Source organism: Siniperca chuatsi, linkage group LG2, assembly GCF_020085105.1.
Source record: "Siniperca chuatsi isolate FFG_IHB_CAS linkage group LG2, ASM2008510v1, whole genome shotgun sequence".
In the NCBI taxonomy this organism is placed as follows: Eukaryota; Metazoa; Chordata; class Actinopteri; order Centrarchiformes; family Sinipercidae; genus Siniperca; species Siniperca chuatsi.
In genome coordinates, this window is record NC_058043.1 from 23,874,542 (window position 1) to 23,899,045 (window position 24,504).

At 40.0% G+C, this 24,504-nt stretch overlaps 1 protein-coding gene across 1 annotated transcript; it reads right to left on the minus strand.

Moving 5' to 3' along the window:
• Positions 1-1,701: 1,701 nt before the first annotated feature.
• On the minus strand, positions 1,702-19,294 carry ell2 (elongation factor for RNA polymerase II 2). Its single transcript, XM_044171104.1, has 12 exons — positions 19,049-19,294; positions 15,936-15,983; positions 14,822-14,946; positions 14,545-14,708; positions 9,915-10,174; positions 9,482-9,606; positions 8,310-8,382; positions 7,543-8,224; positions 5,556-5,628; positions 4,947-5,118; positions 4,604-4,648; positions 1,702-4,445 (listed from the first exon to the last, which is right to left on the minus strand). The coding sequence occupies exons 1-12, from the start codon at positions 19,220-19,222 to the stop codon at positions 4,329-4,331; spliced, it is 2,058 nt and encodes a 685-aa protein (XP_044027039.1). The 5' UTR covers positions 19,223-19,294; the 3' UTR covers positions 1,702-4,328.
• Between the last annotated feature and the right edge of the window lie 5,210 nt (positions 19,295-24,504).

Below are 24,504 nucleotides of genomic sequence, written 5' to 3' on the forward strand. Positions count from 1 at the left end.
AAGAGATACTACACGTACGCGCGTGCACAAGCTACTTATTTTCAGTAATAGAGTCGAATAACTAGTTAAGTATTTAAGTGATAAAGTTAAACTTAATAAGTAATAATGCCACTAAAGCTGAAGCACCCATGTCCCATTAAATACAGTGCACGGTGCAGTTTTTTAAGAAAATTTAAAGTTCCCCTCCAGACACGTTTTAAAGTATTATTAAAGTAAAAAATACTCTGCTATGATTACTATTTTGTTTAACATGGTTATCCCACGTAAAAAGTAAAAAATAAATAAATAAACACTCTGAAAAGGGGCTGGAAGCACATCTGCTTTTTCTCCCTTATTGAGAAATTCTGCATGTCCGAATGCCCCGCCCACCACCGGTGTGTGTTAGGTTGAGCGGTGCAGGTGGGAGCGCAGATGTGGGTGAGAGAAACACATCCATGGTGAGAGAGCAGTGCGCATCAAAATGGCTAGTTAGAGGAAACGTCGGAGAGATTTAGCCATACATGTTTGAGCCTCAGTCAGACTCAGATGAGGAGTCTATTGTGCACCAAAATCGCAGACATATCAGAATGGTGAGCGTAGTCAGCATATTTTATTGGTTTATGTTGTTTGTTAGCTGCCTACTGGCAGTGGCTGACACAGCCTAAGTGGCTGTGAAACATACAATAATATCTGCTGCATGTTACAGTGTGTTCACATTGTTAGTAGATAGTGGAAGGATGCTCCAGGGTCCTGCACACTCTACCATGTTTGCTGTCAAAACTTTCACTAGGCTAACTTAGTGCAAACTCTGGCTCTCTGTACTGACAAGTCCACGCTGGGATGGAGGTTTCAGGTTTCTTTGTCGATTAAGATTGGCTTTCGAATTTGTGACGTCCCAAATCTAGCGTGTGAAAACATCTCTCTAGTGACAAACTTTGCACAGACACAAGTCAGTCTAATCAAGGTCTGACATTTTAGGGGACATAAACATAAGAAAAACACATTTTTGAGTGGAGGGGTACTTTAATCTATTTTACCGGTGAATAACTTTATACTGTATAAGTATATACTGGACATGTGTAATATTCTGCACCATACAGTAGTTGGCCCAAAAGCATCATAGACTACTGATGGAGCCAAATCTGTTTTGATTGAAAATATAATACCATTTCTAAATGTACAAGAAACTAGTAATAATTAGTGTATTGAAGGACACTGTATACTAAATGTCCCTTCCTGAACTGAATAAATGACCTTAATCCTGTCAAGACTGATAGCAGGTGATATTTCTGCTCTGTTGTAGGTTGTATCCTGTTTTTATGTATACCATATGTACAGCATTTATGATCTTGTGTCTTGCCCATCAGTGTGTCAGTACTCTAGGCTACATATTTTCCTTAGTCAACATCAAAGTAGCATGAAGTAAAACAGCCTTTGAATGTCTTTCTGAACCTGTACACCAATAAAACAAACAGCAAAGCTGATTTCAGGGTAGTGATAGCACTTTTTAAAACTCAACATGGGTATTTGAGCAACCAGCACACCAAATTCAGATGCAGTAAGCCCCCTTTACTGTGCAAGCAAAAGAATGTACTATTTCAGAATCTGCACATGTAGGCCAACCTGTGAGAGCTTTAATAATCTGCTATTCAGTCATAACAAAAATAACATTAACAATTTCAAAGGCTGGAAAGGAAACCAAGAAGGACATACAACGAGACATTTTCCAGGTAAAACTAAGTAGTTTTTTTTATTGAAATGTCTTGTACATTTTCATATGGGCAGGATCAGATTTCACCCAAAATTCACTTGATTTTCAGTGGTTTCTCATATCTAAACACAGCCAGGGCATTTTGTTACTTTATCACTTCTTCATTAAGACTCTTGATCAAACCTCTTCACTTCTTCCTCCCGCCACAATAAGTCACATAATGCTAATTCATGTTGATCAGACCCCATTTAAATAAATCTGTTTTTGGCGAAGACGGACATTTTTGGAAGGCTGAGAGGAGGACACAAGTGACGGATTACACCCTTAAAGCTGCACGTAAAGCCCTGGCCTCCAACGTAAATTTGTTGGAGCGGCCCTTTCTGACTCTCTAAATTCTGGGAAATGACCATTTCCAAGGGAAAACAGAAAGAATAAACCAAAAGACTGACCCTGTAGCCCACAGCTGTAGTAAGTATAAATCTGAGTGGAGCCTGAACTCTTGTGGACATTTTTCAAGTGCTGATTTTCTGTCCAAAATAACTTGAGACAACAAGTAAGTTAAGCCGAGTTTGTAATTATGCTAAATTGATTCTGACAGCTGAATAAAACAGTCAGTCTACTGCAGAGACTGACTATTTGACAGAATGCCACAACCAAAATATATGTGAAATAGAACTGGCCAATATTTACTTAAATCTCCATTTCTGGGGGTGGGGCTACATTTTTTCAAATACAGGACATAGACTCTTACATGTCAACACTAAGTGAATATATATATATATATATATATATATCTCAGACCAGACTGCTGAGAAGGGGCTGACCACTACAAAAGTCAACACCTTTCAATTGTTGATCTTTCTAGGGACACAGTGACTCAGTTCCTCTTCACATCCCCAAATGTAATGAAGTTTTCCTTTTTCTTCATTGAATGAGACACATATTCCAGTACTAATTTCTCCTCAAATTAAGCCCCAATCAGAAATTTTACTCCATGGATGCAGTAACAGAAAAGTATTTAATTTTTGGCAAACATTCTAACACAGGTTTGTAAACAATTTTTCCCTTGTTGAAATAAAGACTTTTTATAGAAGCCATCCATCCATCCATCCAACTGAATCGGTATCAATGTTGGAAAAAAAAAAAAGCTACTCTGAAATCTTTCACTGCTCTGCAGAACTCAAAATGAGAATCAAATACATTTGACATCGTAATACAGATTTGTCCTCTGGTGGATGACAAGTTTTTGCTTCTTTCTAAAACAAAACACACAAACTGTTTGCCACTGGATAAGCTGAGGAGGTGCGCGCAGTCCTTTCCAGGGTCTAGAGATATACCATTCTGGAAAATAAGGATCTTCTATATCTGTTCAATTAAGATCAGGTACTGTTACTCCAGCCAGGGTGATCCTGAGTGCTCTGGCTGGTCAAACACTATAGCAGCTTTTTTTTGTTGTTTTTCATTTCTATTTTTTTCCTTTCACCTGTCACTTCACATAATGCACAACCATACGAACACACACACACACAATTTGTAACACTCCTTCCAGACTTAACATCCCTTCCTTCCTCCACCACTCAGACATGCACACACATACACACACAACCTGTTTCCAGGCAGTTATAGTTCCTTTGTGTGGCCTGTGGACCCGAAGGGTCGGCCCAATTCGACGTTTCAGAGTGTAAACACCTTAAGGCACCCATAATGCACCGTGAACACTAAACACTGTTGGTGCAGGGAATACTGCCCCTTATTGACAGGGGATCATACTCCTTTAGTTACCCCACCCTCACCACCCCACGTTGCCATTACAACTAAATTTACAGTCCATGCACACATACTGTTGTTGCTTCTCAATCAGCTCAAGTGATTTCTCCTGCCCGTCTCATTTCCTTCCTCCTCAGCCTCAAACGCAGCAAAGATAGCATCGTGTTGAAGCAAGGTTATCCAGTACAGTTTTTATGAAAAGAAAGGAAATGAGGCAGGAGAGACATCTTTGCCAAATGAGATGACATAATGGATCTTGCGTGCAAAATGGCTTCACAACGTCAAAACACATAAGGCCCGCGGTCATTTTTTTGCATTGTTTTCAACAAAAGTTAAACAATATATCATCTGCGGACTCTTCTTTTGCACTACGAGTCCCAAAATAAATAGATCTCCCTCTTTTTTTTTTAAACTTAAATAAAAGTTATTATTTTCTCTGATGCTCAAAAATACTTTTTTTTGTTCTTTTCTTTTTGCCTGAAGATAAAGTCCTTCAAAAGGTTAGAAGAGTTGAAGTTTTTCCCCAAACCCCTTCACACATGCAGGCAGCCCCTTCCACTGGTCCAGTGGTATGAAATTCCACAGGAGCTCATTGAGAAAAAACACAGAAAGCAAAAGATGGGGGTAAAGTCAAAGTGAGATTTTCAAGATTGCAGGCAACAATGAAGCCAGTGGAATCAAAGATCGGAAAAGAAGGAAGGAATGAAGAAGGATGATGGGAAAAGCAAAAGGGAAGGGAGAGAGGTGGGAGGGGCTGTTGTGGAGGCAGTAACTGAAGGGGTGTTAATAAATAACAGCCAGTTGGACACCCCCTCCTAATTCGACACACCGCTCTCAATACTGATTACTGAAGATGTTGTGTGCTGTGCTCTCAGCACCAGGCCTGGGCTCTGCGCTGGTCAAAATCAGCTATTAGCCGCTTGATGTGGGCCAACTTGTTGTGCAGGTACTCGCAGCGCTGCTTCTCCTCGTGGTAGTTGGGGCTGTGCTGTAAAACAAACACACACACACACACACACATAATATCAGACTCCAGCAGTCATCCCAACAGAAACTCCTGCTGTGTTTGACAAGAAACAACAATCCAATTTTTGTGGTCTATAATAAAACATCCTTATCAGACAGAAATCTAGGTAAACTACTCACTTGTTTCATCTTTTTGTACTCTTTCAAGACTTCTTCTTGCACCTTCTGTAAAGTTAAAAATAAAAATGATCACTTTTAATACAAATCCACATCATTTATAAATATTACAAATTACAAATAACATACCTTCCATAGAAAGAAATCAAAACTTTATAGCTGTATGTGACCTATGTGTGTCTAATGACATTAAACAGCATGTTCATTACATTCAAGTCAACTACAAGACAAATGAATGTTACTATGAACAGAGTTTTACAAATCAGGATTATATAGCATGTGGCTTTAGAAACTGGAATGTGAAAATGACAACATCAACATAAGTGCAGTGCCGTTTCGACATGACCTGGTATTCTTTGGTGCCAGGTGCCAGCCTCCGGCACTGGGAGTCCAGCTGGGTAAAGCGGCGGGTGATGTTCTCCACACGGGCGTGTAGCAGGCGATACTCATCATACTCTGCATTGAAGTCATTCTTGTAGCTTTGTCTCTGGTCCATAGACGCCAACGGTGTGTACTTCCTGTGAACACAGGAAAGGAAATTTAGCTGAATGATTCCTTTGAAAATGATTACATGTATGAAATGTAACCCCCCCCCAACTGTCCTTGTTTTGAATACACCTCGCTAAAGGTCATAATATTTAAAAGAAAGGTGGGAACCCTGTTTAACATCTGTGGAGCTTCTCTATTTGTGCAATGTATAACATGTTTGCTGCACTCGTTAGGACGTGGAAAGTACAAAACAGTCCTAGTACAGCAATCAAAGAATACCAAACTGCACAAATGAAACATGTTTATTACTGCATTTCCTGTGCCCTAATTCTCAAGCTTGTGTCTGCTCTCAACATACTGTTTAATGATAGTCAAATGTTTCAAACTGTGAAATGAGAAACCTAAAAGGTAAAGAGGGTCACAATGTGGGAAAATGGGAACTTTGAGGTATATCAAGGTTACTCACACTACATAGTCAGGCATCTCAATTGTGGAGGAGAATTCAGTGGATTGGACTGGCTTCTCTTTATCTGAAGAGTCTGAGGAAAAAGAGAAAAGCGTAATAATATAAATACTGCACTGATCCATAATACACAGAATAAACACTCCTGCAAGGATGGATGACTGTATTTAGCAGCATGGTTAACGAAGCCAAAAATACAATAAACAAAATGCAGCAATAAGTGAGCCTTTAAGGCCATTTAAAGTGATAATTCATATTTTCAGTTTTGACACAGTGGTGGAGTCTGCTATTTTCATCAAGTATGCTCACACACAAAAGGAATACACAGTAAATGATCTATACCTGTACTGAAAATACATAAAATAAGAGCTCCTGGCTTATTAGCAGTTATTAAACCTATCGTTAGCATATAAAGACTGCAACACAGAAACTGCAAGGAAGCAGAGTCTCTCAAACTACAACCACAACATTTACAATATCAGGTAAACCAGAACTAAAGACCACATAGTAAAGAGCTCAGATCAATGTCTCAGCATGTTCAGACAACATCCAGTGCATCAGTGTAATCAAAGATCAAACTGTATGTGGCTGTAAGAAACAGTACAGAGATAAACACTGAAACATGCTGAGCAACAATCCAAAGTCTGAAAGATAGACTGGCTGGAAACTTGGACAGAGGAGGCATGTCAGTCACAAGATGTGTCAGCGCTGCTTGAAATAGTGAGCACACACGCACGCATGGTTTGATCTTTCCTCAAAATAGCAGGTGAAGGCAGTACTCCTACAAAACTTTTCTTGACAACATTAAAGCTGCTTAATCGATTAATGGCCACTAGGGGGCAGAACTCCAAAACAAGCTGACAGAGCCTGACTTATTACAGCCATTTAAATTTTTTGTGGCTAACATGTTAGCAAAAAAGCAATATTATCATCCCATAGGCCTTTGTCACAGCAGACATTTGAACTTGTTATAGCAGGAAAAGCTCAGGTGTTACTAATAACACTAACAATGACTGTTTTATTCAAGTGTCCCAGTGAGCTGTGACAGTGAGCCAGCATGAACAAGACCAGGACCCTGAAACTGAAGCAGCTAAATGGAATTCACTAAATTTCATCATTTACACCTGTGCTTTTGTCAAAATGTCTTCTGTGAAAAAGACCTATCAGAATCAGAAATACTTTATTGATCCCAGAGGGGAAACTCTTTTGTTACAGCAGCTCACTATCATGTCAGTGCACACAGGAATAGAAGTACTAAGCAAAAAATATAATACACTATAATACAGGTCAAATAAATTAAGTACCAGTACTATTGGGGTTGTGTTTCTGGCCACCCAGAAAATTTTTTATTTCAATATTCATTGAGCATTTTTTTGGTTTGGTTCCCACCAACTCCTGACAAAATATCGAGATTTAGCAGCTAGATGTTTGACTCTCCAACAGCTAGTCGTCAGCTTCATATGTCTGCTATGTGATGGGCAAGTGGCATGCAGTGTGTTTATCAAAGCTTGATTGCCAGTCACCCTTGTCTGCTGTTATGGAAATGTGTGAGCTCTTGAATCAAAACAATTAAAGTACATGTACTAACAATTAACAGTACCTGTTAATTCTCTGTGGGTTTGACACAATGAACAACCCCTTTTCCATTACATGTAGTTAATTTAAAATTCAGTGTTAATATAAAACACAATTTAAACTAATACATCGTTAAAGATATCCCTTCAACTAAATTACCACACACTGATTAAGTAATTGATCAGTATAAATAAACCAAGTAATATGGGAAATGAATGAAAACAAAGTGTTGCCTGAGAGGATGGAAATCATAACCATCTAAATATAAAAAAATGCGATGTGCAAGGTGGAAAATGTTTGATAGTAATTTGAGGTGTGTAGGGCTGTAAACGGGCTAAACATGCAATTAAAGCTGGTATGCTCATTTAAGTTTTGAAACATTTGGTTCAGTGATGCTGATAAGACAGAAACAAACCTTTATGAGGATTCTTGTCGATAACTTCTCTGCTCTCTTCCTCAGCACTGCGCCTCTTCTTGGCTCTACGAGTCTCTTCAGCCTGCTCTGCTACATTAGGTGGACTTCTGCTGCCTCTTTCTGTCCGTTTCCCTTTCTCCCTCTCGCGATCCTTCTCTTTGTGCTTCTTGGATTTCTTTTTAAACTTCTTGTTGGTACTGCTGGACAAGGGAGGGCTGGTGATGACAGTGGAGGTAACTGTGAGTGAGGTGCAAGGAGGAGGAGGGCTGGGGGAAGCCACTGGTCTGGGGACAGGGACAGGGACGGGGACAGGGTGCCGATAGCAGTCCTGCAGGGTCCTATTGGTGGAGAAGGGGCTGGGTGAAGGGTCTCTGCAGGAGGAACTCTGGTCCATGGGCAGGTCCTGGGTGCCACAGCCCTCCGGGGTGCTGGGTGAGTTGGAGTTGGAGGCTGGGCTGGGCTGCTGGTGAGAGGGTGCAGGAGGGTGGGACGAGATGGGGAGATGGGTGGGAGGGCCCGAGGTGACGGAGGGTAGGGACGAGCGTTTAGAGCTGGGGCTGCCCTCGTCCTCACGGCGGTCAGAGGAGGATGAAGACGCGGCTGGCCCTCGATTGCTGAGGTGGGAGATGCGGGCTTTCTTGGGCGCCAAAGGATCGATGAAGTCAAAGTCTGGTTGGCGCTTCTGGAAGAAAAACCCCAGAATTTAGCTGAAAAATTTAATACTTCACTGTGGGGGTGTGTATGTTAGTGTGTATTTGTTCAGATACCTGTGGGGATGTGGGGACACTGTCTTTGGGGGAACTGCTTGATGAGAGGGTCTCAGTAGGAAGACCTAATTTGCTGTTGAAGAAAGGAAAGAGTGGTGTCAGTGGGGAATGGTGTAACAGAAAAGAAAGGGCAAATTAGGGTTCAGAGCTCAAGTATCATCATACTAGAACCTGCTGAAGAAATTATATTTCGATTAAAGCACTTGCTTGTAAAGTGTTCTTATTTTAAACTCATAGATCATGTAATACACGGGAAGTTATTTTCAGTCATCTATACTTTCAGCTAGACAAAAAGAAGACTGCAAGCTAGCAAACATGTATGTGAGCAACACTAAATGTAAACATAACTTTTGATGGTTTACAACAAAATTCCAAAGGGCACCTTTAACTGGGATAAATTACTGCCTTTGACAGTGAATATCACAAAATCTATAAGAACTTTCTAATTGCTCTTTCAGTACTAATGCAACATAATTCAAATATCAGATATCTACCTATAAGCCATTTTGTCCTCCACCTGTATTTATATGGGGTAGACTAAATAACATGAACACCTAACAATATGATGCAATCCAACACCACCACAAACTACAGCCACAAGATTTAACCCACAAGGAATAGTGTGGGATTGCATTAAACTGTATAATTTTGTCTGTTATTTTTGCCACCCTATATCATGTCTAAGACAAGGAAAATTATTAATAACCGTAAAAGTAAAACCTACTTGTGTACTACAAGAGCTACTGATAGACTTAAAAATGCTTAACTGTTTTTAACATAATCATTAAGTAATCACCCCTTGTAGATTTGAAAGGTGACAAAACTTGCTAGTTTTCTTCACAGAGCACAACAGCCGTGGTCACTTTTAATTCATGTCAGTTACAATGTGCTCTAATGATGGCAGGTTTTCCACACAGACCACACTAAGCAAAATGAATTCATTAAAAACTTTAAAACCAACATTGGGATCCACTAACAATTAAATCTGACCGTCACTGTTACTGTATGAAGGACAAAAGAGCCAACTGTAAGAACAGCCACCTTCAGCCCTCGGGGGGGTAGGCTACACTTGTGTAGTTACACAGTATAAATTGCAAATGCTTTATTAGTTCAAGTAAGAATGTATTTAAACTCAGAGTGAAATTAAAATGCCTAATAGGCCATTTCTGTACCGAGCCAGCATCCGGTCAACCTGGGACTTCTCATCCTCAGAGTAGCCAGGCCAGTCTCGCTGGACATCACGATAAATAAAGTCCTTCAGTGAGTATGTGTTGTCTTTGGGGTTCAGGTTTGCCACCTGTTTTGTGCGCACGCACGCACGCACGCGCACACACACACACACACACACACACACACACACACACAAACAGTTAAAAATTATCTATGACAGCATGAGAAGTATACAACGTGTACAGAAACTTCCCGTTTCCTATGCTGGCCAAACATCTGTGCATGCAAATGTTTAACGATTTAGTGGCTTGTTTCCTGTCAAAGTGAATCAAGCCTTTATAGAGTGAACCTTCCATTTTAAGTTACTGTCTCAACATTAACAAGGCATGTTATGGCATTCAAAAAATGCCACAAAACACAGACACCTTACAGTACCTGTTGCAGGGTGGTCCCCAATGAGTTTCGGTCCTTCTGGTTGATACCGTCCCGCTGCAAACGGGCAAGCACTTCCAGCTTCTTGTAGGACCTCAGCGCCAGCAAGTGGATGATGCGGTCCCGGAACGGTCGCTGGGACACTGGGTTATTGGAAAGGCACTTACGAATAGTGTTGGCTGGGTTGATAGGTGTGGAGCGCTTGCGCTCTGGGACCACCTCTGGGGCTGATAGCGCCGGCTTACGGATATGGACTTGCTTTCCTAGAGACAGAAGGCAAAGGCAATGTTAAAAGCCTCTTCTTCTCTGAAGGGAAGTTCATCATCATACATTTTTATATTGTTACATATTTGCTCAACAACACTCCTGCCTCCATCTTCAACTCACGTACTGAAGCCGGTCCCATACATATGTCAAAAAAGGCAGAAATCTCTACGGCCGATATCCTCAAAACTCACGCCGAAACAATTTAGATGGATAAATAGCACTACAGGTCAGAGGAAAAATATGTATCTGATTATGGGGCGAACTGTCCCTTAAAGGATATGTGGATTTTGATTTCAGCCATCATCAACTCTGTGGCACTAACCGCAAAGTAGCTAAAATGTCACCTTTGCCATTAGTTTCCGATAGTCATAAATCCTGCATGCTTGAAAAGAAGCCAATAAGTTAGGACTGTTTCACTAAAAAACGAGGACCAAAGAGTGTCAGTGAAACATACCAGGAATATTTGATAGACTGAGGAAGTTGAAATGGTCAAGAGAAACCTAATTTCAAATTACCCTGGGGAACTGGCTCTAAAAAGGTTACACAAGGTGAAATTGAGTGTTCCTCATATGTCAAAAATAAATATAAAATAAATAAAAATGTCCCTGCTTTTGTGGTGCCAATAACCATTACTTTTTTGTAGTTTTTGAAGCAAGGATGTCCAAATTGTGCTAATGTTAAAGCCAATTACCACCAGAGAGTCATTCACTAGATAAGAGGCCAGCACTAAACTACACTGTATACTGGACCACAGTTCTCTGTATCAACTAAGACTAGTTTGGAAAACTGATTTACATGAACGAGTCTAGGTGATTAGAACCCAAGACACCTCTCGTCGGTGTTGCTGAGCCATGTGCATAGTCAGGGTGTCTGCACATTTCCCTATACCGTTTTATGGTCGTTATGAACCCCCCCCTTAAAAAAAGCAGACTAGGAGCATTGTGAGGAGGTGCTTAAGCTTACACACTCTGCATTGTCTAACAGGCCAATGACAGATGGCTGCAGGTGAACAGCTTATGTAATTAAGTTTTCTCCTTTAGAAATAATCATTCTGTACATATAGAACTTATACAGAACAAGAGTTTAGTAATTTAGAACATTAAATACCGCTGCAATCGAAATGACAAGGGTTGTGCAGCTCATTAAAAAGATACAGACAAAGATAAAAACACAAGTTACAGACTGTTACCTGAAATTAACAGCCTGTGAAAACAAAAAGCTAAAGGCTCCTTTTGCATTAGTAAATAGGGTGCTCCCTCCATACCAGCTGTTACAAGCTCCTATCCCACCCCTTTTCTCTGCGACTCCTCTCGTTTCCCAGTTTCTATCTGGGCCAGTGTATGCAAATGTATCCCCAGGGCCCAGAAAAACAGGCCTGAGGAGGTTTAACTCACGTAGAAAATGTGTGGACTGAGCTAGACTTTTGATTCTGGTTTAACCCAGGAAATCTTTGACAAGGGATTAGATCTAACAAACTAGTTTTGTATCATGGATACAAAATGACTCCACTCAAACTGAAAAACATGGCTGTCTGAGCCCAAGTGTCTGTTAGCAGTATGCACTGTCCTTTAAAACACACTAAGACACACTTGTTTGATGAGGTCATCCTATCACTCAAGCAAATACATAAATAAAATGGCAATCGAGTCATTAGATGGAGTATCTAGAAGTAGTATTGTTCATAAATTAAAAAGAAAAGGGAACGATCTACAACATGATATTTTGACAGTTTTCTGTATGATTTTTGTTTGGGAAATGAATCTTAAAACAGAATGCTTAAATGATATATTTACCAATCATTATAATTATGTTGACAATGTCAGATAAGCTATTTAGGACATTATTAAAGAAGGTTAGATGGAGACACCTGTCACCTGTCTTCAAAGTAGAGGATCTGCTGAGCATTTTCTTTCTGCTTAAGTACATATCCAAATAAAGTTAAATTTCAGTTTCATGTCTCTTACTTGCATTTTCTCAAGTAGTCAAGACACTGCATAACTGTCATTTAAACATCAACATTAACTATAATTTAAAAAGTTAACACTGAAAGAATTCTCAATGCCCGTCCATAATATTGACAATAGAGGCAACCAGTGCTTGCTTGCGTATGAATAAATAGTGACCACACGTTGCTGCTGTTTTGAGGTTTCTGTTTAATCAGCCTGCAACATTCAATGCTACAAACTCCAATTCGACAGTTCCTGACCAACGGAAACATATTACCTCAGGAGCAGGGACTTTTGGAGGACAGGAAATAAGCCCCAGGAACTACAATTTAATATTATTTTTTAATCAGTTCTAGAATTTTCCCTAGAATCAGAATTATTTTGCACTGAGCATATAAGGTTACATTTAGGCTGCCATTGTTATGCAGCTTAATGGACATTTTAAAAGGATCAAGATAAAACACTTTTTCAAGAACTAAGCAAAATCCTTGGAGCTGCTGCTGTTTTCAAACCAGCCAGAGGAGAGAAACAAATAATTGGAGCATATATTGGTTTAATGCATTTTGAATATGGGTAAAAACACTTCTTTTAAAGCCATAAGTCTGGACAAGTGCTGACAGTACCTCCATTTTTATTGGTACCCTGTAATTCCAATCTGTTTTAATTAATAATTAACCTATTAACTTAATTATACAATATATGCATCCCTAGTAGTGATCAACACAGACCATCAAAATATTTTGCACCCAGTGTTGCTGTGGTTTGTTAGATCTTTGATAGCCAAACCATTTCCATATGATAAGAGACTGAGTGACGCTACTCTTCCTTTGTAATTTCCTTTACTGGCATGCTTTATTTTTATTTTTTTTTTAATTTTATTTATTTTGTTAGAAACTTTACCATATTATCTTGGTCCGAAACAAAAAAAGCATCATCACAATATCATTCACTGTGCGCAGGTAAATACACCTGAGTAATGTGTGGGCTCGTCTGTCCTGTCCGACAGTTGGTGTTAGGTTTGTCTGTGTCTTAAGCTTGTATTTGTTGTGTGAAGGGGAGTCGTTGAACAAGTTTCTGCTAAGACTAAACTAGAATTACCACCCAACCAGTCAAGTTGCAGTTAACATCCATGTCTGTCCTGAGTAATATATGTAGTGAATACTTGGAAGGAACTGAATTTAAAAAAAAAAAAAAAAAAAGGTAAAAGTATATTTTTTGGCTAAAGGGAAGTTATTACTGTATTGACGATCCTGTGAATATTGTTGAACTGATTAATGAAGGATTATCATAGATGTATTGTCTAAACAGGTACACATGTACTTGATTACTATGTAAAGATGGATTCTTATAGATTATAGCTACACACAATGTGGTGCTTTTGTTTTCTCCTGGCATTTTTAGATGCAAAGCCTTTATGAGCTGTAGGTGGAACTCACTCACAGGATCACGATTAGCTAGGCGCGCTCCAATACGTTGTTTGCAGTCACGTGATTCCGATGACGCTCCAAATTCAGAATGAGGCAGGAAGTGAAAGGCAGAATGGACGAGATGGAGGAAAGCCAGTGCTGTGCTAGTTATTGTTCACTCATTGTGTCGTCCCAGTCAGCATGTGTGAAATCTGGAATCGCCTAATTCATTCTTAAATTATGGCTAAAAACCTATTTTAAGGGTCACAATGACCTTTGGTTCAAAAGTGTCACCAATTCAGTGTCCAACTAACTGTGAAATATGGTCACAATCTCCCCTTCTGTTCCTGAGTTATGGTGTTGAATAGTGGCCAAAAAAAGACATTATAATGTCAGTGAAGTTAACCTTTGGGGTAAAAAATGTCATCACTTCATCACATTACATAAGCAAGTTGTTTAGTTGCACATCCCTTGCCATACTTGCTCTGAGTTGGATAAGACTGGAGAGAGTAACAAGCCAAATTAGATTATCAAAGATTACTTTTTCTGTTCAGCTTCTGTAACTCAAATACAGGCACTGGCCGGCTCAGTGGACAGGAAACTGGTCTACACATGTTTATGTTCATCAAGTGTAAGGGAAACATGAAAAGTAAGTGCTAAATGTTTGCAAGTTATAGGTGCTAAACACAAGCAGCACTTAGTGTCTGTACTGTGACACTGTATCATTTTGACAGCCTATGTGTCAATAAAACAGAAATAGCTTCACCTGCCACCTTTGGCCCTTATCAGTCAGACTGCTAATCTGGAAAAGACTGAGACAGCAAAATGGCTTAGTCAGTCGCAATAATGGCTTTGAATGGAGTCAGGCTGTCAGCTTTCACCTATTCAGTCTCTCAAAAGGGATCAAGTTTGAAAAGAGAGGAGAGGTGTTGATAGGACGTAAAGCAATGCTGGTGTCCAACCTGGTATCTGACTGAGGCAGGTGCCGAAGTGAGACTGTAGTGAGGGCCTTACCTCTGTACTGGCCCCCAGGCTTGATGACTTTGGTCCCACGTTCACGTGTGTCCTCTGCGGCCTGGGTCATGCGTTCCCGGGTCACCTGGTAGGAGTCATTAGTGGCGCATACTGTGACCTTGTCCTGCACTGTCGCCAACAATGCCAGGTGTGAGGCCCCTGAGCTGGAGACAAAGAGGGAGCATGAGAAAGAAATGTGAGGCCGAGAGGGATTAACTTCAAGCAACGTGTGGTAAGACATAAACAGTTGATTCAGCTGACCAGTGATTACCATTACCTTGACACATACTGATGGATGCACTCAAAGCTTCCCTGAGGGTTGTCCTTGCCCACATTAGACAGGTAGAAATCAAAATTGTGGAAGGTGTCAGAGGAGGAATTGGTCTTGGGAATTTTAATGCGCTGTAAAAAATTCACACAAAAATGATGAATAACAACTTATAGTATCTATTCACATCTGAGTGTCTGAGATGATTAATTGAGGTGAGATGGATACTCAAATACAAGTGGTTAATTTATCATTATAAAACTGCCATATGCTATGCCCAACCATGTGGTAAGACCCCTTCAAAACTTGCTGGCTTTTCTCCTTACAGTTCAGAGTCTGTATATGTGCATACTGTACAGAGGCAGTGTCTAAATATGAGCCATGGGGAACAACATGGGATCTCTGAGGTCTCAGCGGCTAAGAGGAGGCTGTATGTGAGTCATGTGCATCATGCACTACAAGCAGTGCAAAACAGTGTTTATTGACTTCAGAAGGGTCTGAAATTAGTTTGTGCCTCTCTGAACAGTTCAGCAGACAGTTTGCATAGAGGACACATATTATATTACCAATCCTAAATTAATTACCAGCTTGTGCATTGTGCAATGACAATATCAATAAATCACAACATCTCTTCAAATATTATAATATTTTTTCTATCTTCTGAGCTATGTCTTGTTGACTATTTTGGTGTCTGTATTTTGCACTGTATTCTTATACCATGATTAGTGTATAATATGATCACTCAAAACAAACAAACAAAATGTGATCATGCTATAATGGGCCAATACTGGTGACCCAGATTAGTGTAAACTGAGAGAACTTAAGTAGCAGATTAACTTGACTAAGTCAGAAAGAGTCAGTGGTTTTATTGGTTCTAAAAACACTCATGTGGGGGTGTTTCAATGAATAATGAATACAGCTGGCAAAAAACAGTAAATGAACAAATGAATAAATTAATACATAAATAACTTGTCATTAACTGATGCAAAATTAAGCATGCAGCTAACAACCTGAAACAGAACTAGGGTTTTCTTTATTCAACATTGGGAATTCACAATATGGGATGCCATCAGTCATCTGACCCCTATCTTAAAGGGGGTGGGGGTGGGGAAAGGGTACTTACCCCTTGGAGTCCCTTGAATTGTATCGTTGGCCGCAAAGAAGGTACATTCTGAAAGTGAAGAGAATCAACAGTTTAACCCCTACCGACACTTTGAAAGACTATTGAGAGAGCAATACCAGTTGGGTAAATAACAAAGAACAGCTACACAATGTCAAATTAAGGAAATACTGGTCTAGGACCTGCAGAACATGTTATACTATTTGACTGACACTTAAGAACTCAAAATATTTGGTTATAGAAACAGCAGAGCCTGTCCTGTCACACCAAGCATACCTCATACCTAGCACTGACGGGCTGACTGAAAAAACACTCGCCTTACATCTTCTGTTAGCTTACAGCTAGCTGAAATGCACGACTTCTGTGCTTGTGTGACAGAAAATAACTAAGCAGTAATCTGTAAACTGTGAATCTGTTACAAATGTTGTGCCAAGAATATGAATTGAATTGTCTCCGATGCAGGGCTGCAAGTGATGATTATTTTCATAATTGATTAATCAATCAATCAATTAATCAATCATCAATATAGTTGCGTTATTTTTTCTGTTGATCATCTGGCACTAGTGGTCTGGCATGTGCTGCAGAAACCATGAGTGACTGTCGGCCACAAATACTTGATGACGGTCCACTGGCAGCCAACATTCGGCTGAGTGTCTCTGAGCTCTTAAGTTTAAATCTACAGAGAATGAGAGTCGACTTAACCTGCATCTTCTTTTTGAAAGGGGTTAAGAGGTACATGGTAGGTAAAGTTGTTCACTTTTATCTGAACACAAACAGATATTTTGAAGAGGATATTTTTGAAATGTCTTTGTTTTGTGTAGGTTTGCAGGTTTGTGTTGGTGGCTACTTGAAACGGAGTTGACAGCCACAAATATGCAGTGGCTGATTTGATGCAGTAGAGGTTAGGATATGAAAGCACAGGACTCCCTGCTTCCTCACACAGCTGAAGCCAACAGAAGAACCAGTTGGATAGATCATAGACTTATTGTGTCAACTGGTTTGAGTGGAATGTGTATTTGATCAACTACGGCTTCTCCACATTCCTGGTCAAAACCAATTCCTGGTTAAAATATGCTTGCTAACTCATACATGAAACAAGATGCAGATAATTAAGGATCAAGTGTATACTTTTTCAGACTGAAAAGAACCATGTCATGGTTGTTAAAGCTAAGCAACTCCAAGACTCCCTCCCCCACTATCCATAAACTCACTCACTCACACACACACACCAACCAGTTCTCTCACACACACAGTTCTGATCACATTTCACATCACCACAGAAAGACAAAGATAGCCAGCTTCCATAGTTCGATGACTGGTTCAGCTACAACACACATTACTGAGAGGGAGACAGAAACAAAAAGCAGGCAGTTTTGGCTGCTCAGTCAGCAAGAGATGGCAGGCTGCCGTTCAATGCAGCGCGCAGACCGACATTACCACATCCAATAAGGTTGTAGCATGGGCTGTCACAAAAGAATTCATTCAACGTAGTGATGACTCGGTTTGCCAGTTGTCAGAAACGGACTAAATAATCATTTTAAAATTGTGCTATTTATCCACATTTCAAACACTCTAAAGGCAATCTCTTTATTATATGGGGCTGACAGTGAGCAGAGGTTTAACATACAGGGGGTGTGAGTAGTGTGTGGCATAAATACAGACTCACACACACACACCATGTGCCATAAAAAGCAGGCACAGAGACCTCCGAACACTACAGCCTCATGCTAAGCTACAGTGCCTCAGCCCTGAGCGGAGACCTAGGTCCAGCCGGTGTGTTATGCAACGGCGTTGTTGTTGGCAGAGGTGCCTTCAGGTAACTTGGCTTCAGGCCTCTGCAACCCAAGACTGCAGAGGTCTCTCCAGATTAGTTCACCTGTGTAGCACCTCAACAAGATTACACCATTTGTACAGTTTAAGAATAACATGTTATATTTAATCTGCACAGGTACCTGTGCCCTATTAGCACATTCAGTTTCAAAAGCTTCTCCATGACTGGTGGTGTCAAGCTCAGGGGTGAAAAGCAGTACCTTTAATTAAGTATTTTGTTGAGAGCAAAAGAGGTATATGAATAAATTGTATTTTGAACAAAATGACACAGATAGCAAGAGTAATTCTTTGTAGAGTAAATCTTTTTTTTAAATGTTTTTTTAAATAGAGGTTTTGTTGCTTTCTGATACCATATTTTTGTAACTGCTGATCTACTCTTCTCATGCAACTTGACGTGAATGGGAGTATGCAAAAATAACCTCAGCAATTTAACAAACAAGCCCAAATTAAATATTTATCCCGTGTAAACCTTTAAGGCACTTGCTCACATCCTTCACATCCTACACATCCTGCAGCTACAGTGTGGCAGCTCGTTTGACTGCAACGTTTCATAATTAAGTTAAATAACGTTAGCTATAAAGGGATGAGCCTTGCTATGAGCTTCATAGCCCTGCCAGGATGTGGTGTTACGTTTTCTAACTAGCTAAAACGTCTAACCATATGGTAAGCTGACCAGTCACCGACATGCTTAAAAACGCCACCAAATCAACTTGTTATCAAGTTAGCCTTTATTTATCCGTATATGTCCACCCTGCCACTTAGGCAAATACGACATCGTCGAATGAAAGTTCATGTTAGTTAACTAAGTTAAGCTTTTATGTTAAACTCTCATCTTACGAAACTGGTGACGAGTGTAACTTACTCGTCGATATGAAATTACCTCTTTCCTAATTTGGTCAAAGTAACGTTAGTTTGGCAAGAAAAAAAAGGACTTGTCTGGCCAGCACAGCACTGGGGGTTCAGACTAACGTAGCGTTAGAGCTAACGTTGGCTAATCAGAGTACCTAACTTTACCAACAGGTTTTCTAGGTTAAATAACTGTTGTCAGTTCGTAAAACCTGGCCAGAGCATAAGGCCAAGGCCCCATTTACCCCCTTCATTTGATTAATTTAATGACACAAGACTAATGTAATAAAAAAAAACAAGCAGAAACTCGCTCTGTCAACAGCTTAGCTAACTTTGTAGCTTTAGCTGTGCGTGGCAGTTGGGCTTCCCAGCGGAGACAAGCTGTGTCAGCCCGACAGTCCTAGCTAATTTTAACTGAAATAAACGGCCGTTTCACTTACCACACAATTTTGGTAGCTCTCTATCGCTCTCAGTGCTGTCTCGGTCAATTTAACGTGTAATACGGTGACTCGGTCTGCGCTCTGTTGGCCACAATTTAATCCGTACCTCCCATCCTCGGAGAGCTCCGCCATCTTTACCAGCCCTCCACCATCGTCCCTTTGAGGCTGGAGCATTTAGCAGCCCAGGCTCCCTGTGCTCACTCTGGCCCGGGGAGGGACTACAGCTGCTGTCTAAAGGGCTGACAGTACTGGATTGGTCTTGACTTGCTAGCGTGTTAGTTTTTCACTTTCCAAGCACAGTGAACTTACTGTATAGCATGTATTATTGTGCTTTAAAAGATATTATTGTGCATAAGAAGTGCACCATGATTTGGTTTACTTATGCAACGAGGTTTGGTTATCCATTTACAGAACCAAGACTACATGGGGTCCTATTTGGTCTTTTAAAGCCTTATTAGAGGAACAATTCTAGTAACTAGTTTCCCTTTATCTAGGTAAGCCGATAGCCTCTCTCTCAAACACACACGTAGTTACCTCTAGGCAATACTGCCTCTGCCTGCTGTGTTTTGCTGACATGGTAGAAATAATTCTGGCCTACTGAAACTGTTACAGGTAGCTTTTGTAGACAACACTGCAGTGTACACTCAGTTTTGTTGAAATACAATTTAGCAGGCATTGTAATAAATATCAGCATGATCCAAATATATGTACCATAAGACTGTGAAGTGCTTTGCTTATATTGACTTATATACATTCAAAACTTTTTTGCACATATTCTTCCTATTTCTCAAAATAAGATGCCTAACACAACAAGCACACTGTGAGGTGAATAAACTAATGAGTAGTGCTCAATAGTACAACTAAGCTGTATGCTTTTGATCTAGGATTTTGACTACTTTTAGAACTATACACTTCCATACTGGGTAAATTCTCATAATATGGCAGAGTCAGCTAGGACAGTTTTTTGACAGCCAACTACTTTGTCTATATGTTGGCCTATTATCACCTTTCATGTGGTTCCTTTAATGATATATTATGACATCAGCACAATTGGCACAAGTGTCCCCCCCTTGAGCTGCACCTCCACTATCTTGCAGTGTCAGTCCCCTTGACCTGGTGATTAGGGCAGCATGTTTTGGTGTGGGGCAGGGTGGGGAAAGGCCTGTGTGAATCCAGCTGATTACCGAAGCTCTTCACCCCACCCATCCCCCTGACGAGTCTCACACACACACTTTTGTGACTTCTTGCACATTAACCCATCGACAAATTAGCTCTTCCTATTTATCAAAGTAAACTTTCCCACACAGATATGCAGTCAATTTAAAGATTAATATATGTCGGGAATGTAAAATCTGAAACAACAGTCAATGCCGTGATCATTAACGTCATTGATCATACTCTTCATCTACTCAACAAAAGTCAAACACAACCCTAACTGGGTTGACAACTTTGTCTGAGAGCATCACATTCCTTTTATTGTTCCTTCTCTTGGTTTAAATGCATAAACATTTTAAATAATAGGTCTGTTTCATTCCAGAGTTGCTCTGGTTTGTCTGATAGGTTGTCTGCTGTGCACAACAATTAAATAAAGCCTTTAGGGTGGACAGGACTAATTGATTTTAGAGCTTCTGTGTTTACAGAAGCCCTGAAGGTGTCACCTGATGGAAGCTACACAGTGTAAAGAATATGTTAAAATCACACACCCTTTATTTCAGGAAGACTATGGATTACTTAACTGTGAAGTTCTCATTTAATTGTATTACCGGCTTGCTATGTGAAGATTGTTCACTGACAGTTATCTTTTGGCTAAATTTATTTTTTCACTTTTTGTTCAGCATAGAGGAATTACATGCTCATTCGTCACTCACTGCTTTTTTGTGTGCGCTAAATTGCTCTTCATCACAGTTCTGTGTAATACCAGGGATATCCTTCTACCTTACAAGCAATTCTAAATAACTAGGTTAATCATTAATAGGTGTATTATTTGGTCAGGCTCCAATTTTGGTGCTAATCAGAGGCACATGTTTTAGGGGTTGGAGCCTGGAGCTTGAAATCAGTAACTGTGATAAAGAAGCCCTTCTTCTGTTTCTAGATCAAAGGGTTTACATTTAAAGTTGCTGGGTTTTTCTCCTCCCCATGTGATCCTTTACTATATTGTTAATGAAGTAAACTCCAACTCTAAGTAGAGCTACCCACACCCACTAAAATCTTTACAGAGCCCAGTCTTTATCATCAGTGTAAATATTCAAAGGCTCTTTGTGCATTAATGTGAATAAAAAGCAGCTCTGATGAACACCAACTGTTTATCTTACATGTTCAAGAAGTAAACTGAGTCAATTTTTTGTCAAACTTTGCTATTCTCTGTCTGGTTATATGTTCAGGTGTTTCTGTTGGGTCAAGAAGCAATGTGGAACTGTGTTTGTACAATAAGTCTGTTTTAAAACATCCAATACAAGGTATGTCACAGAGATACGGACTGAACACATTCAATGCAAGTTCAAAGGCGGGTCATTCAGTGGCAGCTGGGTTGACCACACTGTATGACGTATCTTATCCCCGGTTGGGATAATCAAACAAATTAAAGTATCTCTGCAAGATGTGGGATAGATGTAGCAGAAACAAAAGCAATAATGGATATTTGCATAACTAGAGAACTGAATTGATTCAATATAAAAGTTCACCTTGATATGTAAAATATTTACAATGCTGTAACATGGCTTAATTATTGTGTATAGTTAGACACAACTAAAGTAAAGGGGAATTCAATTATCACCACCTACTCGCGACTGAGTAATTGCACCGTCACCAGAAAGTCTCCAGCAGTTTAACTTACCTAAGTGACCTGTAATTGACACTAATAAGCAGGCATGGCAGTGGCACAGTGGCTCATTAGCTAGCACAGTTGCCTCACAGCAACATCCTGGGTTGGATTTTATCCAGATGCTGCAGCTTCTTCCTTCAGTATAAACACATGCAGGACAGGTGAGCTGAAGACTCCAAATTGCCTCTTGGTTTATATGTGAATGTGTATTTACTTGGTTATGCTGTAGGCCTGGACTGCCGGGGGACTTCCCATGATGCACTGAGCTCCGCTCTCCTTCTGTCGCTTTCAGCAGGTATTTCTGCCTCCGGAGCTGCGGAGTCTGGATCTGTGGTTGTGGGCCACCTGCTGCCCCTGTGTTCCTGCTCAACAACTGCTACTACAGTTGGTGTTATTGGTCTTATTACTCTAATTATCATTATTATTCTTATCACTATCATTCCTTTTATTATTACTTTATTAGTATAAATATTACCACTACCATTACATTATTATTTTAAAATTCTAGGTGAAATTTTCCTTGTGCTCCCCCCTCCCACTCTCTCTCTCTCCTCTCTCTCTCTCTCTCTCTCTCTCTCTCTCTCTCTCTCTCTCTCTCTCTCTCTTACAATTCAATTTAATTGAGCTTTATTGGCATGGGAAACATGTTAACATTGCCAAAGCAAGTGTACAATAAAAACATACATAAACAGAAGAATTGTGCTGTTAAAATATATACAAATAAATAAGATAGTATAATAATAATAATAATAATAATAAATTGTAGACTTGCAGTTAAAATACAAATAAAAAAAGTGAAAACTAAACACTGCAACACTTTTGTGTGTGTGTGGGGGGGGGGTCATTCACTGTCCCTCAGGTTGTGGCATGTTGATATATACTGGGCAGCAAAATCTTGCTGCCCTGTCACCTTCTCCTAGGAGTATTTTTAATTTTGAGAAGTCATTTAGCTCATTGAAATCTGAGATTACAGAGATGAATTAAAAAGTTAACATTCCTTATTTCATTGAATGGTGTACATTGTAGGAGAAAATGCATCTCTCTCAATCTCATCTGTCGAACAGTGACCACATATTCTGTTTTCTTTTGATTGCCAGTTTGGCAAGTTTGGTTGGTTTGTGGTCACGGAGCCTGTACTTGGTTAGGATCTGTCTTTGCTTTCTATCTCTGACAGCAGAGAGATATTCTGCCAATTCAGTCTCAATTCAATCTCTTTTTAGGGCCAGATAACATTCAGATCTACTTTGGCTTTTAGTTTCTTCCTTCCAATGTTCCAAAGAGGTTTCTTTACATTGCATTATAATTTGGTTTACTCTGACTGGTGTTTGGAAAGCAGTGTTGCTGTGAGACTGGTCAGAGGTGTCTGAGGGGGGGAGGGGGGCAGTTAGTCTCAGCACCAACTGACATAGAGGACTCTTTTCTCTCTGTCTCTCTCAACCCAATTGGTAGCGGTAGATGGCCGCCCACCATTGAGTCTGGTTCTGCCCGAGGTTTCTCCCTCTTAAAGGAAGTTTTTCCTTGTCACTGTAGCCAAGTGCTTGCTCATGGTGGGAATTGTTGGGTCTCTGTAAATAACATTATATCGAGTATGATCTAGACCTGCTCTATAAAAAAAGTGCAATGAGATAACTTCTGTTATGAATTGGAGCTATATAAATAAACTTGAATTGAATTGAATATACTGCCTCTTCCCCTGCCTTAGGTTATGCTGCTGACAATAGGCTTCTTGACCACCAGTGACCCACATGACAGGATTTAAACTAATAATACTTTAAACTGCTTTGCATTATGGCATGAAAAGGGGTACTCAGCATGGATCAGGTAGCCTATGTAAAAAAGCCTTTATAAATAGGTGACTGAGGCATTCATAACAAAACTACAGCAATTGTTTAGGAGCATCTGCAGATCATATTGTGCTATATGTGCATGTTGTTACGTGGAAGCAGGGTGTTATGAGACAGAAAACTACAATATATTAGGCAATTTAGTTCAAATTTGAATAGAATTTAAGTAAGGGATAATGTACAGCCGGTCATTATTATTATTACTAGTCTAGAATCACCCTGAAGTCTCGGCTCGCTGTACATTATCCCGCTTATTACACGGATACTTACTAAAGAAATCAATAATTTGACACCAAATATTGATTACATTTTTTGCCACATGACTTCTTTCTGGGAATCGATATGATTGGACTCGAGAGTCTATGATCAGAACTGCATCCATAGCAGCGGTCTGTTCTTCAGAAATAATCGTAGAATGCCGTAATTGACCAATCAGAATCGAGCATTCAACAAAGCTGTGTAATAATCAATCTGAATTGATATGTGAATACTGACAATGAACCCACCTGTGTGGTAAGCAGTGGAAATTTTGATTTTAGTGGAAAAAAATGACTGAGAATTAGTTTCAAAGGATTATCTGAAGTTTACCTCCAACTTCACTCCACGTGGCGATCTGGCCCTGAGGACAGATTCTGTTGGCAGTGAGAAAAAGCCATCTGCTGCTGTTTAAGGGTTAGGCATTAAAACACAGCACACAAGGAAGAGAAAGCCAAGTGTGAACGTGGGAGCATGTTTGTGTGTGTGGGAGAAAGAGAGAGGCAGACTCACAGACAACATAACAACTACCAACA